This window comes from Dermochelys coriacea, chromosome 11 (genome assembly GCF_009764565.3).
Source record: "Dermochelys coriacea isolate rDerCor1 chromosome 11, rDerCor1.pri.v4, whole genome shotgun sequence".
NCBI lineage: Eukaryota > Metazoa > Chordata > Testudines > Dermochelyidae > Dermochelys > Dermochelys coriacea.
Genome location: NC_050078.2, coordinates 22,210,311 through 22,232,617, shown reverse-complemented (window position 1 = coordinate 22,232,617; position 22,307 = coordinate 22,210,311). Strand labels below are relative to the sequence as shown.

At 38.4% G+C, this 22,307-nt stretch overlaps 1 protein-coding gene across 1 annotated transcript in view; it reads left to right on the top strand.

Annotated features, from left to right (window-relative positions):
• The window catches only part of LRP1B (LDL receptor related protein 1B), a 1,336,604-nt gene that overhangs the window by 585,672 nt on the left and 728,625 nt on the right, over positions 1-22,307 (top strand). Inside the window, exon 7 of the mRNA XM_043505072.1 lies at positions 20,936-21,098. Within this exon, the coding sequence (XP_043361007.1) occupies positions 20,936-21,098 (163 nt within the window). The remainder of the gene's footprint in view (positions 1-20,935; positions 21,099-22,307) is intronic.

The window sequence follows — 22,307 nt, the reverse complement described above, 5'->3', positions numbered from 1 at the left end:
CATCCCTGGCAGGTGTTTGTTTTCTCCAAAACCTTTTTCATAAGGAAGAAGAATGAGCATGAGAAAAATATCTGATACTCCCAAGACATCCTTTGTTTGCTTCCTTTGTAGTAAAAATATGACAATCTAATTTCTTTCTAACTTTGGGAAGAAGCACCCACAACTAGGAACTGGTATGTCAAATTTTAGCCCAAAGGAAAATTTAATTTCTAAGTCAGAATGTGATTAGACAGCAGGTCTTCAATAGAGATCCTATGAGTCTTTAACAATAGAGGTGCTGCTATCATAGGCTTGATATTTCAAAAGTTTACTTCGGAGCATAGTGCTTAGCGCCATTAGCTATCCTGTTGATTTTAATGGGAGAATTAGTATTAGTGAGTGTAACTTTCCCAGTTAGTGTTTGTAGGACTTAGTCAATATTGCTGACTCCTGCAAATTTTTTGTTTTTGGCCCCTGCTGTAGCAATCTTTGAGTGATGCCAAAATCTCTGGCCATCACATGCTCTGGGGCAAGTAAGGTAGAGAGAGAAGATCCTTTAGTCTAGGGGACATTGCACTAAAGTGTAAACTCCAATACCATGCATTCTAGTCCTGGATGCTATTAATATTTCTGTGTACTTTATAACCCTTACTATGATCCAAAGCCTAGTACTGCTCCACAGTAAGGCATAAGTATCAGTCACACCTCTGATAGATAACTGAGATCTTGCAAAAAGTTCCCTTCAGGCAGAGGTGCCAGTGGAACCTAGTTCTCTAATATAACAAAAGACTAATCTCATCTGTTTTTCCATATAGTCTTTTGTAAGAAATGTAGTAAATAACATGCTTCTGTTGTTCAGGCTTACCACACTGTTGAGAAGCTCGAAACCCTAAGGAAGGGATTGTTGTATTTAAGAAGCCCTGGTATATAGGTAACTTAGAGTATGTCTACACTGACAAGTTTCTCCGCCACAAGTTATACCACTTTTATTAAAATGCTGGAATTAAACACCTGCTGTGTATCCACACTGTGCTCCTTGTGATGCTGGAGCGCATCCACATTAGCAGCTCCTGCAACAGCAAAGACAGCAGTGCACTGTGGGTAGCTATTCCACTGTGCAATTGGCCGCAGGGTGCTTTGGGAAGGGTTTGCAATGCCTCATGGGACAGGCACAGCCTCACATGATGCAGATCTCCCAATTCCGTTGTTCCATGGGCGCACGCACACACGTGCACACACACACGCCCGCCTCTGTGTTCAACAGCACGAGCATTCCACATTAATGGTTTGCTTTGTGTCCCGGAGCAGAGCATATCAGCACAGCACACAAGGGCTGTCAGAAACGGTGCTTTGAAAGGGGAGAGGCGCATGTCTCCGGGGCAGCCAAGTTCAAAACAATGAGCGCAGAGCAGTCACTTGAGGCATTATGAGACAGCTCCAGAGGCCAATTACAGCACAGAAAGCAATCAAGTGTCTACACTGGCAATGGAGGACTGGAGCCTCTGTGCAAATAGCCTTATGAGTCTCGTCAAGGTGGGTTTTTTGCAGCGCTGCAACTGAGGAGTTTCTGCGCACAAAGTGTCTTGGCAGTGTGTACACGTCTGCAGTTTGAGCACAAAAAGCTGCTTTACTGCACAGAAACTTGCCAGTGTAGACAAGACCGTAGAGAAGTGTTGGAAATTACTAGCCATACTATAAAGGTGACTGGGGATCCCAAAAGGAAGGACAAAAGGATTTGTGAAATTCTGATAGGAAGATCAGCAAATGAATATCTATTGCATAATAAATGGGAAGCAACTAGTAGAAAATGTACATGGAAACTTAGTATTATGTTGAGGGGAAACTAACACATGAAACACTAGGTACAAAGGTGATTCTGTCTCTGGAGTGGGTGTTTGGGGCATTACTGATGAACTTTAGAGCCGGCTCACCAATTTGAATCCTGCCCAGTGTAACAAGGATTAATAATTGTTCCCATGTAATAGCAGCTTGGTAGCCCCTATAGGATATGCATTTGGTAAATCTGAGTTTCATCTCTCATGTCACAAACTGCCCACTGTGCATTGCCCGAGACAATTACAAGCTCTTCAGGGCAGGGACTGTCTCTTACTAAGTGTTGGTACAGGATTCAGTACAATGGTGGTCCTGATCCCAGTTTAATGCTCTAATGTGAGCCAAAATTGCCATACTCATGATAAAACTGTGAGAGTTGATAACCCTGTGATTGTCACATACACTGGAGGTGAGAACTGGGAGTTCAAAAATCATATGGACTCACAAAATATGATTTAAATTTTTAATCTCATGATGTTAGGGTCTAATTTGTTTTTTAATTTATTTTATTATATTTTTAACTTCTGGGATTGGGGACGCTGCTGAGTAGCCCATAATGTAGAGCACTGGCACTGCACACAACTCCATTAAGCATCCGAGATAAAGTCCACTGAAGTCAGTGGAAAGATGCCCATTGACTTCAATGGATTTTGGATTAGGCCCTAAAATACTAAATAACTGAAGATGCCCTTCAATTTTTAAAATAATAATAATAATAAAAACCTCTTCCTTTGTTGTGAGTCAGTTTGAACATAATAAACCTTGTTTTTGGTTATACAGTTTGTGATGTCAATGAATGGAGCATTCATTCTGAATGGAAAATTTCAGTGTACTGGAAATCTTTTCAGTGGAGTAAATCATTTTTGGCAAAGTCAGTTTTAAGCTGTGTAATTTTCTCGGTTGGTTTGGAAACAAAGTGATTTAATGTTTGGAAGTAATTTAATGAGGGGAGTGGGGCAGGCATGTGCAAGGAGGTTGGCCTCTCCTGTCACTGCTTATAAGCCCTGTATTTTATCAACATGTCACAGAACAGATACAGTATGCTATGGTGGGCTACACAGTCACCATGACAGTTCTTGAGTTGCTGATAAAGTTTGAATATTCTTTGCATGCATAATTACATAAAATCTCTGTCACACCATATAAGCAAAAATAATTAGCTAATTGAAAAATGCTTCTATACCTGTCATCGTATATGGTTCCAGAGATTCTTTTTTGCCTTTTTTCAACTTGTTTTCAGGCCATGCACCAATACCTTATCTCTATTCCTAATTCCTTTATAAATAAAGTCCAGTGCTATTTCCATTTTAGTTCAGCAATATTCAGCCCAGGTTCACTTTCATTTTGAGAGTCTTTCAGGAAAGCAGGAGTTGTTCTTGAGTCAGCCCAGTTGGCAGTATTACCCAGGATTATTTTCAAAGGGAAAAAAATGCTGCCTGTAAAGTTAACTGAACTGCTTGAGAAAAGATGGACCAAATGAGATGAAGGCTCAGTTTTTTTTAAGGTATTTAGGTATTGCTCTGGTCAGTATTGCAATGCTTAATTGACCTAGGAGCCTAAGAGTCCATCTACACAGCAGCTGGGAGGTGTGATTCCCAGCTCAGGTAGACATGCACACACTAGCTCTGCTTGAGCTAGCACCTAAAAGAAGCAGGAGGGCCCCAGTGATATGGGCTAGTCACCCGAGCATGCATCCAAGGCTTGGGCAGGATTATACTCTGTACTGGGAACATCTTCAAGAGAAACTCATATCAGCATACCCATAGTTTAGTGGTCAGGACACACTCCTGGAAGATGGGAGATCTAAATTCCAGTCCCTGCTTCAAATCAGTCAGAGCAGGGATTTGGAAATATGTTGCCTTCATCCCAGGAGAGTGCAAGTATCCTCCTATTTCCCTTACACATCTGTGCAAGGAAGGGGCACTATGGCATTCTCTGTTTGCAGAAAAGCAAGGGTGGTCCAGTGGTTAGGACAGTAGCTTGTGCTTCAGAAAGACCCAGGTTTAATTCCCTGGTTTTGCATAGACTCCCTGTATGACTTTGAGTAAGTAACTTAGTCTTTAGTTTCTCAGTTCCCCATCTATAAAATGAAGATAATAGCAGATCTATACCTCACAGGGCTGTTGTGAAGATAAACACATCAAATATGATAAGGTGCTACACTGATCTGGGCCATCTATGTACAAGTAGATAGAACTCCACAAGGCTGCTGGCACTAGCCTCATTCAGGTGATCAGAAAGGGGTGGTATGGGAACAGACACTGTACCTTTCAAAAGCTGCAGTCCAGAGAGTTTCAGTTAAGAATTATACTTCTCTGAAACTACAATTGCCATAGAACATTTTAGATGGTCTATTTTGGGCTCTATGGTTTAATTTATTTGTCAGCATTCCATTTATGATAGGTGCATTAACATATCATTAAAGGTCAGATCCTATCACTCTTATTCAAATTGAGAAATTCCTTAACCATGGGAATGCTTGTGGAATAAGGTGCATTTCAATGTAAGGATGGCAGAATCAAGCCATAATTAAGATTCATCCAAGCATTTTGCTCCCGTTGGACTTTTTTTTCCAGGAAGGGGAACAGAAATAACTGATGCATCAGTCTAAAATGTCCCCTATTATTATTAATTATTATTATTATTATTATTTATTAATTACTTGCATTATAGTAGTGGCTCGATGCTCCAGCTAGGCCTGAGTATTGTGTACAAACATATGTCTGCCTGGAAAAGACAATGCCTGTCTTACTACCTTAATTTAAGATAAAACACAACAAATAGATGAAACAAATAAATGGGACAGAAAGGAGAGAGGGAGGGTGGGGTAACAGTAATATAAGCATTTTTTTTATCACAAACTAGCTATGTCCGCAGTTTTAAGGTACAGACGGTTTTGTTTGTTTTTGTTCAATCCACACCATGATGTGGGGAATCTTGGAGCTTAGTGACATTAGATGTGCATGTTATCTCATGTTTTTGGGTGGCTGGCAGGAACACCACTTTGGTAGAGCCATCTGTTAGTACAGTATTAATTGTTCTGTGTTATAGAAATAGATATACCTCAGTATGATTATGGCCTTAATTATTTCCAGAAACCTGTATAATTGTATGAAACAATTTGGTTTTTTAGGTTTTTTTTTTGGAGGAAGGGAGAAAGCTAGAAAAAACATAATGTATGGTGTTTTAACTATAAAAAAGTAACTTTCCTTAGTAATCCGAAGAGATAAATACAGTCTGTTAAAACACTTGGTGTGATTTTGTTTTTATAGTGAGTGAAATACCGAGCTAGCTACTTTAACTGATTGACTATACAGTGCATGTATTTATAATCAAGATTAATTTTCTGAAATATTCCTGCTAATAGTATCAATCAGATGTGATTTAAATTAGACTGACATTTATTTTTTAGTAGATTTCCGGTGTATTCTACACCAATGCTTCAACAAAATACACTTTCTCAAGTGTCAGCAAACTGGAAAAGTGTTGCACTATAGGCCTTCGTTTCTTCTTTAGCCTACTATGTTAGAAACAGAGAGAGACAGAGAATATCACTCTTGCTTAGAACTCTTCATTTCTTCTTTTGCCTTAATATGTTACAGAGATAGAAACTCATGCTTATAACTCTTCATAATATCTATATTATGAAAAATACATAACTTTTTTCATTTGGAAATATCAGAAATGCTGATCAGTAAAGACAAATATTAGTTTTTGGGAATGTTTAAGTTAATTGAATCTAATACTTCCATTTGGGAAAAGAAACAAAGCTTTAATTCCTAATGCTAGTGTAGCTACCAGTTTTTGTATTTAATATCAGCCAGTCCATACACTGCTCGGAGCAAAAACGTTGGCATGCTTGTTTATGGGCTCAATATACAGCCTGTGAAATTAAGGTATATATCTTAGTTATGCTGATTCAACTGGGTGAATAAAGTGTATTTCAAATATTGTGTATCAGTGTTATTTCTTTTGTGATTCTCTCCTGGTACAATAAACCCTTAAACGTGAATTCACTCTTAAAAAGCTGACTATAATAAGTAACTTTTATATTATCCCTTGAGAAGCATATCTGAGAGGCCTGTGCTCACCTACTATATTAAAATATTCTAACTTTTTCCCCCCTAAGTCATTTTCCTTAATAACTTTTTTACTATAAAAGTAAATCCATGTTTTATTAAAATATTTTATTCATCTTTAAAATTTTAATTATCTGCTGTTTGGCATCTTTATGGGAAAACATTAAAGTGGCAGTGTTATTTTCAAGAAAGGAAGACTATTTTTATGACGTTCATGACACAGAAAGAAGGCAGTGTTCTGATGAGAAGGTGGAAGGCCAGACTCTCCCGCCTTTGAGGAAGGCCAATTAGAATAACCAACTGTGGTAAACTAACACAGCCATGTCATGTTCTCCTCAACAGTTCCTTCCTCTTAAGTCCACATGCTTGATGAGACAGCTATTGATGCTAAATTATGCTGTAATTTTCAGGTTAACTGCAGATGATTTAACTGCCTTGAAGTAAATAACCAGTTCTGATTTACTGTCTCAACAGATTTATAAAAAACTTTTTTGAATGTGCAGTTTAAAAAAAATTGTTATAGCTGTACACCTCTATAAATCTGCCTTTATTGTTCAGCATAGATGCCAGGCTGCTAGGATCCCATTACAAGTTTACAATCATTTGGCAACACACTTGAAACTCACTAAAGCAGAAATTAGATATGTGTTGGTTTTCCACTGTTCACATTTGTTTCTGATGTGAGATTGGCAGCAGAAAATTCACTCCCTATAAAAATATTTAAACCTTGGGATTACCTTATTTCATTGTGTTGGCAAGTTTCTCATCCCCCGCCCCTCATGCCATATTGTAAAACATAGTTCATATACAGAGCTTCATGGCAAAAGAGGTGAAAAATGAGGCATTAAAAGAAAATGGCAACAAGTTTGCTCATTCCAGAAACCTGATTTTTTGAAAGGTAGACAGCATTTCACAGCATGAATAAACTTAAAAATATGCTTAAAAATAAGGCCCAGATTCTGCTTTCCTATTGTAAAACTCATGACCCAGGGACAGAGTTGATGAAGTTAACTGAGAAACTGTTAAGTTTCCTTGTAATGCTTCTCTTAGGCAGATGGCTTGGGCAGGAAAAGTGACTTCTAAATAATGCAGATCCCAGGGATCAATGATGAAAGAAAGCTGCTGCCCCACTATAAAGTGGCCCCTGTGCAGTGATGGCTGAGCACCTTCTGCTCAGACAACATCTTTCATGCCATGTCCATGCAAATATTTCTCTACAAAGAAGGTGGAGGTATGAATTGACACTTGAAGCAGTATTGACTCCTTCACAGGTATATTCTTGGATAGTTGCGAGGTTCATACTGTATTTGTTGGCTGTAGTTCATTCTATGCTAGTCTCCACAAATTGGTAAGAGGCATGCTAGTATAGAATGAACCACTGCACAGGGGCCACTTTATAGTGGGGCTGCAGCTTTCTTTTATCATTGATCCCTGGGATCTGCATGATTTAGAAGTCACTTTTCCTGCCAAAGTCTTGTGCCTAAGAGAAGCATTACAAGGAAGCTTAACAAGGTTCACCCGGTAAGGCTTCTCCAGAGTTAAAGAAAGTGTGCAGAGCACCCGTTCCTTCAATTTTGTGCAACCAACCCAGTTATACAGATATCTGATCTCCTATAGTTGTGTTAACAGAAGTAAATGTATTGGCTTGATTGACCAGATTCTTCTTTCAGTTATACGGATGCTAGTCTGTGGAAGTGAGCACCATAAGTGACACCATAGGCCAGAGAGTGGAATCTTTACTCATCTTGGTGATCTCTTAGGAGAGGTCCCTTTGAAGTCAATGGAACTATGCTTGTCAGTAAATATTCAACATAAGTATTCTAAAATTGGACCTTGTGGTATTACTAAATTGATCACACCATAGGCAGGATAAATATTCGCATGTTAATCTAAAGGCTAAACTCAGAATTTTCAAGTCTGTGTGCCTAAAATTAGTTTCCTAATTCCATATTTAGGAACCTAAATATAAAGCATGTTTTTCAAAGGTGCTTGCAGCTTCCACTCATTTCAGCAGGACTTGCCTATGTTCATCACTTTTTTAAAATCTGGCTGTTTTTATTTAGGAGCCTAAATATAGGTTAGGATCCTAACTTTAAACTCTTAGGTTTGAACATTTTAACCTAAAACTCTCCCCTCCCTCCCACAATTTTTTTTTTAAATAAATGTCTCTTAGTAGACTGTAGGGTTGAACAGAATACATATTGTGCCTTTAAAATGTATTGTAACCCAGTTTTTTGAAATTTAAATTCCCTGTTGTTTAGGGAACAAGGTCACTGCATAATGTCATTTCATTTGAGAAATTTAGGGTGAAGGTTCATGAAGCTCTGAAGAATGGTGGTTTAAATTTGATTTATTAGACTTTTCCAAACTCTGTACAAATACAAATCGAAACAAAGTGATGTTCTGGAAAAGCTGCTTCCTCAAAAAGAATAGATATTTGGGGCTGATTCCTTAGAGGAAAGTGGATGGATACTTCTCATCAGTTTTTGTTTCTTTCTTTCTTTGTTTGTTTGTTTGAAATAAATTTGACTTAACAATACTTATGGCATATTTGTCAGAAGCTCAGTATGTATAAATGAGTTTGATTAATCTAACTAGTGTTTTGCAAATGGTGCAGGATTGATAATTATGGCATATGGCTATCCAGAGAAGAGGCACAGCATAGGCAATGCCTGTCTAGTCTTCCTCGCAGCATCATGTCAGTGTGTATCAACTATTAAATAGCTAGGTGTCTCTTGGATCCGGGAAAAAAACAGAGGCTCATTTCCTTTAACGAAGACCTTTCTTTTTTAATAAGATGCATTTAAAAATATATCTTGAGAGGTGAAATTTAAAGGCAGTAACATAAAGCCACCAACCAAATCGCTGTCTCTTGCCCTCCTCCTGAATTAAATTCTTTATTTCCTTTGCACATACATTCTTTTGTCTCTTTCTTTAAAAACAGATACTAAGATCCCCAGAACTCTCACTATTGTATTATGAGTCTTGCAGTATTTGATGTATTTCTGCTGGAATCTCAACTTTCATTGTCGGGGTGGGGTGAGGTAGGGGACGAGGTTTACAACCTTATCAATTATGGAGAAAAGCTTGAAAGAAACAAGAGCACTATAAAGGCTCAGAAACCAGAAGTAAGAACCCAGAGTTTATTATTATTTAAGACTGTCATGATTTTTAAGCCATCTCATGACTTTCGGAAGCCTGACTTTTTTAAAAACTTTGGGTGGGTGAAACTGCCTTCAGCAGAATCTACTCATGTCACATTATTGTAATTAACTTTTTGCCTCCTTATTAGACATTGTTAACTCCCACTGCGGAATGCAGTCATCAGAGGGCTCCATTATCCTTCCTGTTTGGGAAAGAGCAGTACTTATAGAAGGCAGGGGACCTATCCCTGAAGCGACTAGAGTTGGAAGCTGTGGCACAGCAGCCTGGGAGCTGGCTATGGGGAAAAAGGCTGGGCAGTTTGGGATCTGGGACTGAAAGATGAAGAGCTGGGCTGGGAAGCAGCTTGTTGCTGGCAGAGTGGCCAGCAGTAGTTGTGCCAGGCTTAGACTTGAGAGTAGACTGCAAACACGAAGCTGTGCAAACAGGTCTGAACAAGAAGGACTAAAGGACTGAAGTCTGACTAGTGGATGATGGCCTCCTGAAGAGGAGAAGCCTCCAGTAAGTATCCATTGCATTAAGCCTGAGCAGTGGTAGCACCAGACTCTTCCATGTGCGGGGCTAGACAGAAAATTGTTGCGGGGGGCCTGTGCTCCTGTTCCCCATGAGGCCTTGCCTCTTTCCGTAGCCCTGCCCCCTGTTCCTCCTAAATTTCAGCCCTGCCTCCTCCTCTTCTCACCCCCACCCCAAGACCCTGCCTCCTGGTTGGGGATGTGGTTGCTTCTCAGCTATCCACCATGCTACGACTGCTCAGAGCTTAGAAATAGCCACCAGGTTGGGGGGACCTGGCTCTGGGGCCAGCAGAGCCCTTGAAGAGCAGTAACCAAAGGAGGCATGGCTCAGAATCCTGGGTAGGTCAGTCTGTACAGCTGTGGGGAGCCCCAGATCTTCTGCCTGCCCTAAGCGGCATGCCCTGGCAGGCCTGGATACGGCCCTGGGTCTGCTCTTGGGGACCCCGATGCCCCACCTGAGCTAACTCCAGCACTGCTGCTTGTGGCACAGCTGTCATCTTCAGAGCTGTGCAGCCAGAGAGCAGCCGCTGCTACAGGGTGGCTATGGCAAATTTTGTGGTGGTAATAGCCATTGCTAGGCCACCCCGTAGTGTCACCCCGAGCCTGAGGAGCCTTACTTCATACCCCTGTAGAAAAATTTGACTGTTTGTTCTAATATTTTGACCAAAACCTGAATATTTTTGGCTTAAAAATGAAATATTTCAATTGAAGCTGGCAATGTGGTTCCTCTTGGGACTTGTAGTTTGCATACCTTATGCTCCTGCTTTCCTCTCTGGCTGGAGTATGTCTCATGGTGAGGGAAGGATAGTACCTCAGAGGAGTCCCTTGCCATGGTGTATTATGACAGATGTAATCCAGCAAGGGAGCCTGCGTCCTAGAGAAAATGGAAATGCCTAAGGCATCTGAACTACAACTTCTATGAGGCCCTGTGGGGCCAGTATTGAATTTAGATATTTTGGTTTGCATTTTTGGATGAAACATCAACATTTTCCAATCAAAGCAGACCATTATAGTGAAAAAATGTGTTTAACCAAAACCCGATTTTCTAAAAAAAAAAAGTTACAAGAGAAAAGTCTTGACCAGTGCTACTGTTTATATACAGGCATTTATACGTGAACAGCACTAAAATGAGCCATACACTATTGACTTACTAACATTCTATAGCTTCCTCATTTGATTCTCATAACGAACACTCTAGTACCCCCACCAGGAGCTGCACAAAAGTTGAAAATTCAAAACATAAAATCTACTACTATATTAAACTGTCCAAAAAACAGATTTTGTTTGTGAATTCCTTCCTGCTCCCAAAATCAGTACAAAAGATCTACAGTAGAACCTTAGAGTTACAAACACCAGAATTATGAACTGACCAGTCAACCACACAGCTCATTTGGACCTGGAAGTACATAATGAGGCAGCAGCCAAGACAAAAAACAACCAACCAACCAACCCAAATACAGTACACTACTGTATAAATATAAAATACTAAAAAAAAAAAAGGGGGAAAGCAGCATTTTTCTTGTGCATAGTAAAGTTTCAAAGTTGTATTAAGTCAATGTTCAGTCGCAAACTTTTGAAAGAACAACCATAATGTTTTTTTCAGAGTTATGAATGTTTCAGAGTTACAAACAACCTCCATTCCCAAGGTGCTTGTAACTCTTAGGTCTACAGTTTACTAAACTCCCATATAAAATGGTTATTTCTTTAAAAAAATAGGCTAGAGTTTTATTTGGAGGGGACGGAGGAAGAGTCACCATCTACAAAATTACATTTCACAGGTTTTAGGAAAAAAACATGTTTTGGGTTTGTTGGCTTGTCTTTGGTTTTTGCTTATATTTTTGGCAAAAAGGAATTATATTATCCTTCAAAATATTTAGGTACAAACTTCCATAATCTATATTCTGGAAAAGAACCTATAACTAAATATATATGGATTAATGGAAATAAATCTAACCACAATCTGAAAATGAAACAGAAGATTCACAGTTCTGATGTCAAGGAAGCTCTTATACTATAGCTGATATGAAAAATCACTTTGATGGCATTAGAGATATGAAAGAAAACGATCTTTAACTGTTAAAAACATTAATCAAGACACATTTCCCTTGATAATTGCCATTTAGATTGTTGCTTCTGTCAGCCTTTAGTGGATCCTCAGATAGCACTCACAACATACAGTGTTCTGAGGTAGGAAATCCCCTGAGCCAGTGGTGGGTAACCTGTGGCCCGCAGGCTGCACACAGCTCTTCAGGGTAATGGATGGCAGGCCACGAGATAGTGTTTACATTCACTGTCCGCAGGCATGGCCACCTGTAGCTCCCACTAGCTGTGGTTTGCCGTTCCTGGCCAATCGGAGCTGCGGGAAGCAGCGGCCAGAATGTCCCTTCGGCCCGCGACACTTCCCACAGCTCCCATTGGCTGGGAACGGTGAACCACCACCACTGGGAGCTGTGGGTGGCCAAGCCTGTGGACGGTCACTGTAAACACTGTCTTGTGGCCTGCCAGCAATTTACCCTGACAGGCTGCGTGTGGCTCGCGGGCCACAGGTTACCCACCACTACTCTAAGCACTTTTTGATGTTTTAGAAGCTTGATTTTCTAGCTTAAAACTGTACAAAGGGTTTGAATTTATTACTCAGAAAGAGAAAGATAATGTGCCCATTTCTGAGGAATTGTTAGCTTTGTTTACTTTGGAATGCATCAAAAAAACCTTGCAAAAATCTTTTTTGTCCACCAAAAACTGCACGAGGACTATGTGCCCTTCTGCAGGATTTCTTAATCTCTGTTATATCATTTGGCCCTAGGTACCAAAAATACATATGCCTCTTCATGTGTCAAGAAAAAATGGACTTTGTGCTAAAACATTTGGACAGAGACAATTTGTTAGTTTTCCTACTTGCAGTGGCAAAATAAAAGCCCTCTATGCAATATTTAGTGCACTAGATACTTTTGTTTTTACTGAGTCCTTCATGACAATAAAGTAACCAATAAAAAGATATAGAGTAATTGTTTTTCCATTTTCTATGAGCTCACACTTCCTTTTGGAAGTCTTATTTCTAGTGGAAATTAGTATGTTTATATTAAGAGCAATGCATACGTTATAAAAGACTATAAATATTTACAAACAATTGGAATTAAAAACATACAATATGTAACATGAAATGTAAGGTATTTTAGAGTTCTGATGACATCAGGATAACCTGGGAAATTACAGATCAGTCATCTTAACTTCTGTACCTGGAAAGACAATGAGGCAAATAATTAAGCAATTAATTTGCAAACATCTAGAAGATGCTAAGTAACAGCATGGATTTGTCAAGAACAAATCATATCAAACCAACCTGATAGCTTTCTTTGACAGGGTTACAAGTCTTATCTTGTGGTAGATGTGGTATATCTTGACTTTAGTAAAGCTTTTGATACTGTCTAATATGATATTTTCATAAACAAACTAGGGAAATGCAACCTAGATGGAGCTTGTCATAAATATAAAGAGAAGGGTAACAACCTTCCTGTATGCAGTACTATAAAATCCCTTCTGGCCAGAGGCACAAAACCTTTTTACCAGTAAAGGGTTAAGAAGCTCAGGTAACCTGGCTGGCACCTGACCAAAAGGACCAGTAAGGGGACAAGATACTTTCAAATAGGGGCCGGGGGCGGGGCGGGGAAGGTTTTGGTCTGTCTGTTCTGTGTGCTTGCCGGACACAGATCAAGGAAGCAAGCAATCCAATTCCATTAGAATCAGTAAGTACTAGCAAGGGAATGTGTTAGCTTATTTTTGTTTTGGCTTGTGATTTTCTCTGTGCTGAGAGGAAGGTGTATTCCAGGTTTTCTTTTTGTAACTTTAAATTTTGGCCCAGAGGAAAATCCTCTGTGTTTTTTAATCTGATTGCTCTGTAAGATTGTCTTCCATTCTAATTTTACAGAGGAGCTTCTTTTACCTTTTTTCTTTTTAATAAAGTTCTATTTCTTTTAAAATCTGATTGGGGAGGCGGTTTGTGTCCTAAAAAAAAATAACCCAAGGTTGGTCCGTGCTCATCTTGTTTATTCTCAAGCCTCCCCAGGAAAAAGGGGTGTGGGAGTTTGGGGGGGAATAGGAACTCCAAGTGGTCCTTTCCCTGAGTTTGTCTAAATCACTTGGTGGTGGCAGCATTACCTAATCCAAGGTACAAGGGAAAATTTGTGCCTTGGGGAGTTTTTAACCTAAGCTGGTAGAAATAAGCTTAAGGGGTCTCTCATGTGGGTACTCACATCTGTACCCTAGAGTTCAGAGTGGGGAGGGAACCTGATAGAGCTACTATAAGGTGGGTGCATAACTGGTTGGAAAACCATTCCCCGAGAGTAGTTATCAGTGGTTCACAGTCATTCTGGAAGGGCATAACAAGTGGGGTCCCACACCGATCTGTTCTGGTTCCAGTTCTGTTCAATATCTTCATCAGTGATTTAGATAATGGAATAGAGAGTACACTTACAAAGTTTGCGGATGATAGCAAGCTGGGAGGGGTTGCAAGTGCTTTAGAGAATAGGATTATAATTCAAATGATCTGGACAAACCGGAGAAATTCAATAAGGACAAATGCAATTACTTCATTTAGAAAGGAACAATCAGTTGCACACATACAAAATGGGAAAAGACTGCCTAGAAAGGAGTACTGCAGAAATGGATCTGAGGGTCATAGTGGACCACAAGCTTAATCTGAGTCAACAGTGTAACACTGTGGCAAAAAAAGTGAACATCTTCTGCATGTATTGCCAGGAATGTTGTAAGCAAGACACGAGAAATAATTCTTCTGCTCTACTCCACGCTGATTAAGCCTCAGCTGGAGTATTGTGTCCAGTTTTGGGCATCATATTTCAGGAAAGATGTGGACAAATTGGAGAGGTTCCAGAGAAGAGCAACAGAAATGATTAAAGGTCTAGAAAACATGACCTATGAGGGAAGATTTTAAAAAATGGACAAAATTGTATAGCCTGGAAAAAAAGACTGAATCTTCAAATACATAAAAGGTTGATACAAGGAGGAGGGATAAAAAATGTTGTTCTCAACCTCTGAGGATAGGAAAAGACACAATGGGCTTAAATTGCAACAAGTGGGATTTATGTTGGACATTAGGAAAAACTTCAGGGTTGTTAAGCACTAGAAAAAATTGCCTAGGGAAATTGTGGAATCTCCATCATTGGAGATTTTTCAAAGCAGGTTAGACAAACATCTGGCAGGGATGGTCTAGATAATACTTAGTCCTGCTGTAAGTTCAGGGGACTGGACTAGATGACCTCTCAAAGCCCCTTCCAGTCCTATGATTCTATGATAAACTATGCAAGTAATAAATTGCAATACCTGCACAACCCTTTCATATCTTTATAGTCCAATATTTCACACTAGCTTACACAACAGTCATCTCTCTCTCAATAAAGTTATAATAATGTGGTAATAAATACACTTTGAACCAAAATTTGCCCTCACCTATATTCATGAACTTCAGTAATGTTTTGAATATAAGAAATGTCTGTTGTACTATTTTTTCAAGAGTCCTTAATAGGAAATTGGGTGTATTTGTTTCTGGAGATTGAAAAAGCAAGGATGATTTTTTTTAGCAGAAAATTTCTAGGACAAATGTTTTTACCATTAAAAAAGAAAGAAATTTCAGGTATATACAGTAAGTCCAAATATAGATGCCTTCAGTGGAAAGACTTTTCTTTTTGGAGCTATCTGAAGCTGTACACCTGGGGTATACAACTGAAAAAAATGTTTAATTACGTAAAAAAGGTGTATGTGATAATCATTCTGTAGAGAATAGGCATTCGTCTATACATTTACACTCATGCTGTTGAACCTACTTAGTAACTTCTTTAGTACAAAATATGTTCTAAAATATATTTAAAAACAAGACAGCAGCCCTAAAAGGTATACTGCAGGCAACTTGCATGGTAACTACAGAGCTGAAGAATTAAAAGTGGCTTAATGTGACTTTTAGTTCTTTGGTGATAGCAAAATTGAAGAGAATAAAAGCCTGAATCATAAAAAAAAATGCATCTACTAGTTAAGAGGCTTTTTAATGTACTTAGTAAAGTGTGTAATTAAGTTTTTTGAGTTAGGTGAACTTTGGATATTCATTACAACTTTTTTCTCTTATGAGCAATTTACCAGCTATAATTTACAAGCAGGGCATGCAATACAAAAAAGTAGACAAAAGACAAAAAGTGCAACTGATCCATCAACACACAAAATATACAACATATATTTGTAGATATTAAATGCGGTTGCTAAAGTGCATTGAATTTCCAGGTTGTTATTAGATGGAAGTGATATAATGACACAGAGAGTTTATATTAGAAGGTGCATAGTTCAGCAGAAAGGAGACGTTGCACAGTGGGAGATTTCTTACTCATTTCCAGCAGAAGCACTCTGAGGAGGCATGAGTGCATGTGGCTCTTCTGAAAATTTTCATCCCCTATTGATACTGTGTGATTATGCCTTCTTTGTTTACAGTGTGTCCTCAGAGTAACATGTTTATGTGTGTGAATGCAGCATTGTTATGTTCCTCTGATTTCTGCTCCCTCCTCTCCTACAAATCTTCCCATTCTCAAACCCATATCCACAGCTCCTCCAATAATAACCAGCTTCCCTGTGATAGCATTATTTTTTTAAGGTGTGCCAGGTACATTGCTAAATGTAGTGGATTCTGGATTCAAGAGCTTGCATCTCCAGCAGCCAAATGTCAACAAAGTTGCTGCTCTTCACCCCCTGGCTGTCTCTCTCTGACTCCAAAGTGAGAGGCCGCAAAGGAGGGGAGATGGTTGAGAAAGCAGCTTTGGGTGCAAGGACAGTTACCATGATGTCCCAGATCTGTCCCACCCTCACTACTGACCTACTGAATTGAATGGGCCTGGCACATGTAGCTAGTGACTCCCTCTACGCTGTCTGGTTGCTTTCAGCTGCTCCAGTCAGCAGCCAGCGACTACTGCAGTAGCTTACAAAGAACAGCTTCTTCTAGTCCTGATGTAGACAGCAACAGACTGCTCCTCAAAGAAACAGAGCTGAATGGTAAGTGAAAGGGAAGGGTTCTTTCGGCAGTTAGGGGAGAGAGAGTGCAGCAACTGGAGAGCAGCAGAGGGCAGCAGTTAGGTAGTGGGACACCAGTGGAGAAGCCACTGGATGGGGGCAAAGATTAATTTCCCTTTTTTCTGATTCAGACATTTCAGACTGTGTATCCAGAGTTAGAGTCCTTTTAAAATAAAGGACCATTTTGTTTCCTACCTCAGCAATAAATGAAGTAGCTCTTAGAGTTTGCCATGAACTCTGCAGAGGACTCAACCCTTTGCACAGGCTCTCCCATCTGTTGCTGACCCTTCGGAAGTGCGGTGTAAAATAACTTAAATTAAATTAAGTTAATTAAATTAAACAACAAAACATAAACCTTTTCATAAGCATTTTCCGAAAACTAGGTGTTTCTAGGATCTCTGTGAAGGACTTCTGTGACTCGGACCCTAGTTGCCTTTGCCCTGCAGAGCATCTCCATTCTCTTTTATATCCTGACAAGGTCCACTTCCTTCATCAGCAATCATTACTCTGCATGTCTGTGGAAGGTTTTAGTGCCCAAGTTTAGGGCTTCCCCATAGAGAATCCCTGTATTGCTTTGGAGAGTCCTTTAATCTGTCCACCTGTTACATATGGCTTTTGCAACTGGAACCTCTGCTCTTGCACAGCTCCTCACAGGGGCTCCATATTGTGGAAGGAAGGGCACGAAAATAAATGCTAACAGCCCTCAGTGTTTGTTCTACTCTGTTGCTTGGCATCTCTTGGATTCTCAAGCAGCCTCAACTGTGACCATTTCTTTCTAATGTGGAATTTGCTACATTATCCATGTTTTTTTAACCTCTAGCCTTCACTATAAAATGGCCGTCTACTGCCATTTCTTGTGAAACATGAATAGTAGAGCTGATCACAAAACAGGAAAACTTATCATGAACATTTCCATGAAAGATTGGCCACTTTTTTTTGGTTAATTTCTTGATTTTTTTTGACTAGCTGTGTTAAGATATATGCAAATATTATGTAAAAGCTATTTTTAATAAAGGGAAAAAATCTACTTGTCCATGCATTACCTAATTTACCTGGAGAAGTCACATCCATAGGAAATTATTGTTGCCAATTATTTAATAACTTTTTAAAAATAGGATTAAGTAATAATATAACTATATAATACCACAGTTACTCAAGTGAATATAAAATTACAAAGGGCAACATTTTCAAAAGTGCTTAAGTGATTTAGAAGACTAAATTCCATTTTCAGAATTGACTTAGGAACTTAGAATCCTAATTTTCATTCCCAGTAAATGGGACTTGTATTTCTAAGTTCCTAAAACTTACTTCAGAAAATGGGATTTAGGCACTTTTGAAAATTGTACATAAAGTCTCCAATATCAATCCATAGAGTGAAATCCTGACTCCATTGAAGTCAGTGGGAGTTTTGTCATTGATTTCAGTGGGTCCAGGATTTCAGTCATATTTTTCATTGCATATGCTATATCCTACATGGAGTATAAAAAATAGCCCCTTCCTTACGCCGGTGTATACCATCTAGGTACCCTCAGGAGTTTTAGGTCTTCCTTTAATGCATCTGCCATTGGCCACTCCTGGAGGCAATATACTGGACTAGATGGAACAGTTCTCTGTTCTCAAATAGTAATTCTTATGTCCCTATAATACTTGTCCTCATAAGGAGAGGGGTATAATATCAGCTTTGAATTAAAAGGAAAATAAGTAGTAGGTGGAGAGAGAAGATGTGAGTAGAAGTGAGAGCAGTGAATTGTGCAATGTGATGGCTGTAATGGAATACAGCCAATGTTTGTTCCTGATGTTTTATTGAATAAAGTCTTGTATATATTATCAGTCCATCAAAAGACAATACAAGTTTCTTCATGTCTATTTTAAGTATTTCAGCGAAAACATATTTCATAAACCTCCACTTATTGCCATAGACTCAAATTGTTTTCAATTTGTCTGTCTGAATCAAGTTCATATTACATGCCCTGATACAGTAAGTACATTTATGGTGAACAATTGAACATCTGTTTCAAGGAAAACTCTACCCACTGCTCTTAAACCAAAAATCTAAAGGTACAAACAAGAGGGAAACAATTCTTATCTTATGAAATGCAATTTTAATTACAATTTCCATTTGTGGCCTATATGTTGGTGATAACTTTCTTGCTGAAAAGGACACCACTTCTGCTACAAACAGTGTGGAGCCCATTATAGGGCATTGCAAATTAATTTTAAATTATAAAGTATTTCAGTGTTTAAAATTTAAAATATTTTAAAAAAATAAAGTTATCTTATTATAATGAAACCAGGTTAGGAACTGGTTTAAATTGTTTTACGGAAGGATTTCATGCTGCCAGTGTCATAAATGACATTACGATTTCAGCAAGATGATCAACAACAATAGAAGACTCAGAAATATTAATTTGAGTGCAAATAAATAAAAGCGTCTTTATTATAAGAGCTTCTGCATGCTCCTGCTGTTTGGCTGAATAGAGTAGACACAACTGTCTATTCTAACTTAGCTATTACCACTCAAGAATGGGATCTTGGAGTCATTGTGAATAGTTCTCTGAAAACATCTGCTCAATGTGCAGCAGCAGTCAAAAAAGCTAACAGAATGTTGGGAATCATTAGGAAAGGGATAGATAATAAGACAGAAAATATCATAATAGTATGCCCACTTCCTGAATACTGCATGCAGATCTGACTGGCCCATCTCAAAAAAGATGTATTAGAACTGGAAAAAGTACAGGGAAGGACAATAAAAATGATTAGGGATATGGAATAGCTTCCATATGAGAAGAGATTAAAAAGACAGGGACTTCTCAACTTGGAAAAGAGACGCCAAAAGAGGATATGATAGAGGTCTATAAAATCATGACTGGTGTGGAGAAAATGAATAAGGAAGTGATATTTCCTCCTTCACATAACACAAGAACCAGGAGTCGCTCAATGAAAGTAATAGGCAGCAGGATTAAAACAAACAAAAGGAAGTATTTCTTCACACAATGCACAACCAGTCTGTGGAACTTTCTGCCAGAGGACGTTGTGAAGGCCAAAACTATAACAGGGATCAAAAAATAATTTGATAAGTTCATGGAGGATAGCTTCATTAATGGCTGTTATCCTGGATGGGCTGGGATGCAACACCATGCTCTGAGCGTCTCTAGCCTCTGTTTTGCCAGAAGCTAGGAGTGGATGACATGGGATGGATCACTCGATGATTGATTATTCTGTTCATTTCCTCTCAAGTACCTGGCATTGGCCACTGCAGGAAGACAGGAGACTGGGCTAGATGGATCATTGGTCTGACCCAGTATGGCCGTTCTTATGTTCTTAACTGTATTTAAGGGAAACTGCACAGTCTTTAAAACAAAAATTTGAAAATTCTTTCAAGGATTCCATCAGAGAAAAAAAATATATTCACTGTTTTTAAAATGTAACAAAATGTGTAATAACTGTCACCTTAATGAGAAGCAGAACTCCTGGTTTCTGTGTCAGGGGTCAGTGACAAGTCCCATAAACAAATATTTAAAAGAACCATCTCATTATAAATCCATAGTGTACTTGAATTTATTTTTTTCCCCTGATGTAACCCCCTCTGTCTGCAAAACCAGAAGGTCTACAGCTCAGATTTTTCAGAATATTAGGGAATTTCATTTTAAACACATAACTTCTTTCATTTTTATACAATAGACTTTTTCATCTTTTTGCAACTTACATGTGGGTTTTTAAACTTACTGCAAAACAATATAGAACAAGAGCCACAGTTGTATATGTTACATCTTCCATCACACAATTTTTTCTGTAGAAAACTGTGGTAACTTCCTGAAACCAGCTGCTTCACTGGGATCTGTAATCTGTCAGCACACAGCTACCCATATCTGTATTTCTCATGGTATTCTATATTTCATAAAAGCACCCTCATGCAGAGATGTTGCTTCTGGGCATAACACTAAAAATGATGGTAGTGTCCCAGTTTAAAATAAAGGAGTCTGAATCAGAATGCCTGACCCAGCTGAAATAAATTCATATATTTAAAAAGTCTTTGTAGTTGTACTTGGGTCTTCCCTACTTAAAAGGGAACAAAGCTATCAGGACAGATACTAAGTCATTCACCATTCTTAGTATTTGACACAAGAACTGAATCGCTTATTATATGCCATAGGAATAAATGAAAGTCATTGTATATATTCCAATCATAACAACATCTTGAGCTCTTTAAAATTTTACATCATCTGTTTTAATGGAATAGGCAACAATTCAGTTATTCATATTTCATTTGCACTTTTGATTTAATAATCTCATTTTTTCCTTTGGCAGATGTACAACAAATGGCAATCGACTGGCTCACTGGAAATTTGTATTTTGTGGATCATGTCAGTGACAGAATCTTTGTGTGTAATCACAATGGAACTGTGTGCATTACCCTGATTGATCTTGATCTTCAAAACCCTAAGGCAATAGCTGTTGATCCAACATCAGGGTAAGAGTATTGTTCACATAACAAGCTTGTTAAATTATTCAATGCATACTTGCATGCAAAAAAAATCTTGCATTTATGTTTTATTTCAGTGCATGTGCTTTTCAGGCCACATATTTACCTAATATAAACCTTAAATGACAGATTAATTATTAGCTCATGAAACTTCCTTAAAACATCCCAATGTGATAAGAATGCTACTTCTCTCTAGGAGAGTAAATAATACACCCATTTCATTCAGGTGTTTTGAGACATAATATTTGCATTTATTTATTGAGCTGTTCATTTTGTTGTAAAAAATAAGTACAACAATAATATATATATATATAGGCAAAGTGTACATTGAACAGGTTTGCTTCAGTTGTCCCAAGTAATTGCGGAACCATTTTAATGATAGTATATGTTTTTGTAACTTTAATATTGCAGGAGAAATGAGAAAATAACTTAGCTCTTCACAAGTTTTCTCCAGTAAATTGTAACCTTTTTAGAATATAAAGAAAAGGAATGTCACAAACATCTTCCTATATTTTACTCCCTAGTCTGTAGGGGCATTAGGACCTCATCACTAAATGGAGCAGATCCAAGCCACCAGACTCTCTTCATGTGCTCCTATTGGGACTCAGTGATTGATATATATATATATATAAACAGTCTAGATTTGCATTTTTATTGTATAAACACATTTGGAATCATTTGGGGAGGAAAACTTTAGTTAAAATACTGGCCACTAAAAACCCTTTATCTTATAACCACTACAAGCTAGAAAAGGTTTTCAAGCAAAATGATGAAGTAGGATGCATCACTGAGCATGGAAGAACTGTTGTTTAAGATGTAAATTTCAATGAGGTTTTTGGAGTGGCTGTTTTGTACTCGTTATTGTTTTTATTAGTCTGCAGGTAGTTCAGTATGAAATGACTGGTGGAATATGTCCTAAACTGACATAAGCCTCTGCTCAATAAATAGGAAAATATTTACTGAAGAAACAGCTTGTCATCCATATGTGGACTTTTGTTACTCTTTACTTAAATCCTGATTGAATATTAAGATGCATCATCACAGTGGGTTTAATTTTGACAAGAACAGCTTGCATGTAAACTTTGCAAAGGAAGCTGTATAATATAATTCCTGAATATAGCTGTATTTCTATTTGCAACAGATGGTAAACTTGACTCAGTCTGACGGCAGTGATGTTTCAAAAAGACATTAGTGAAA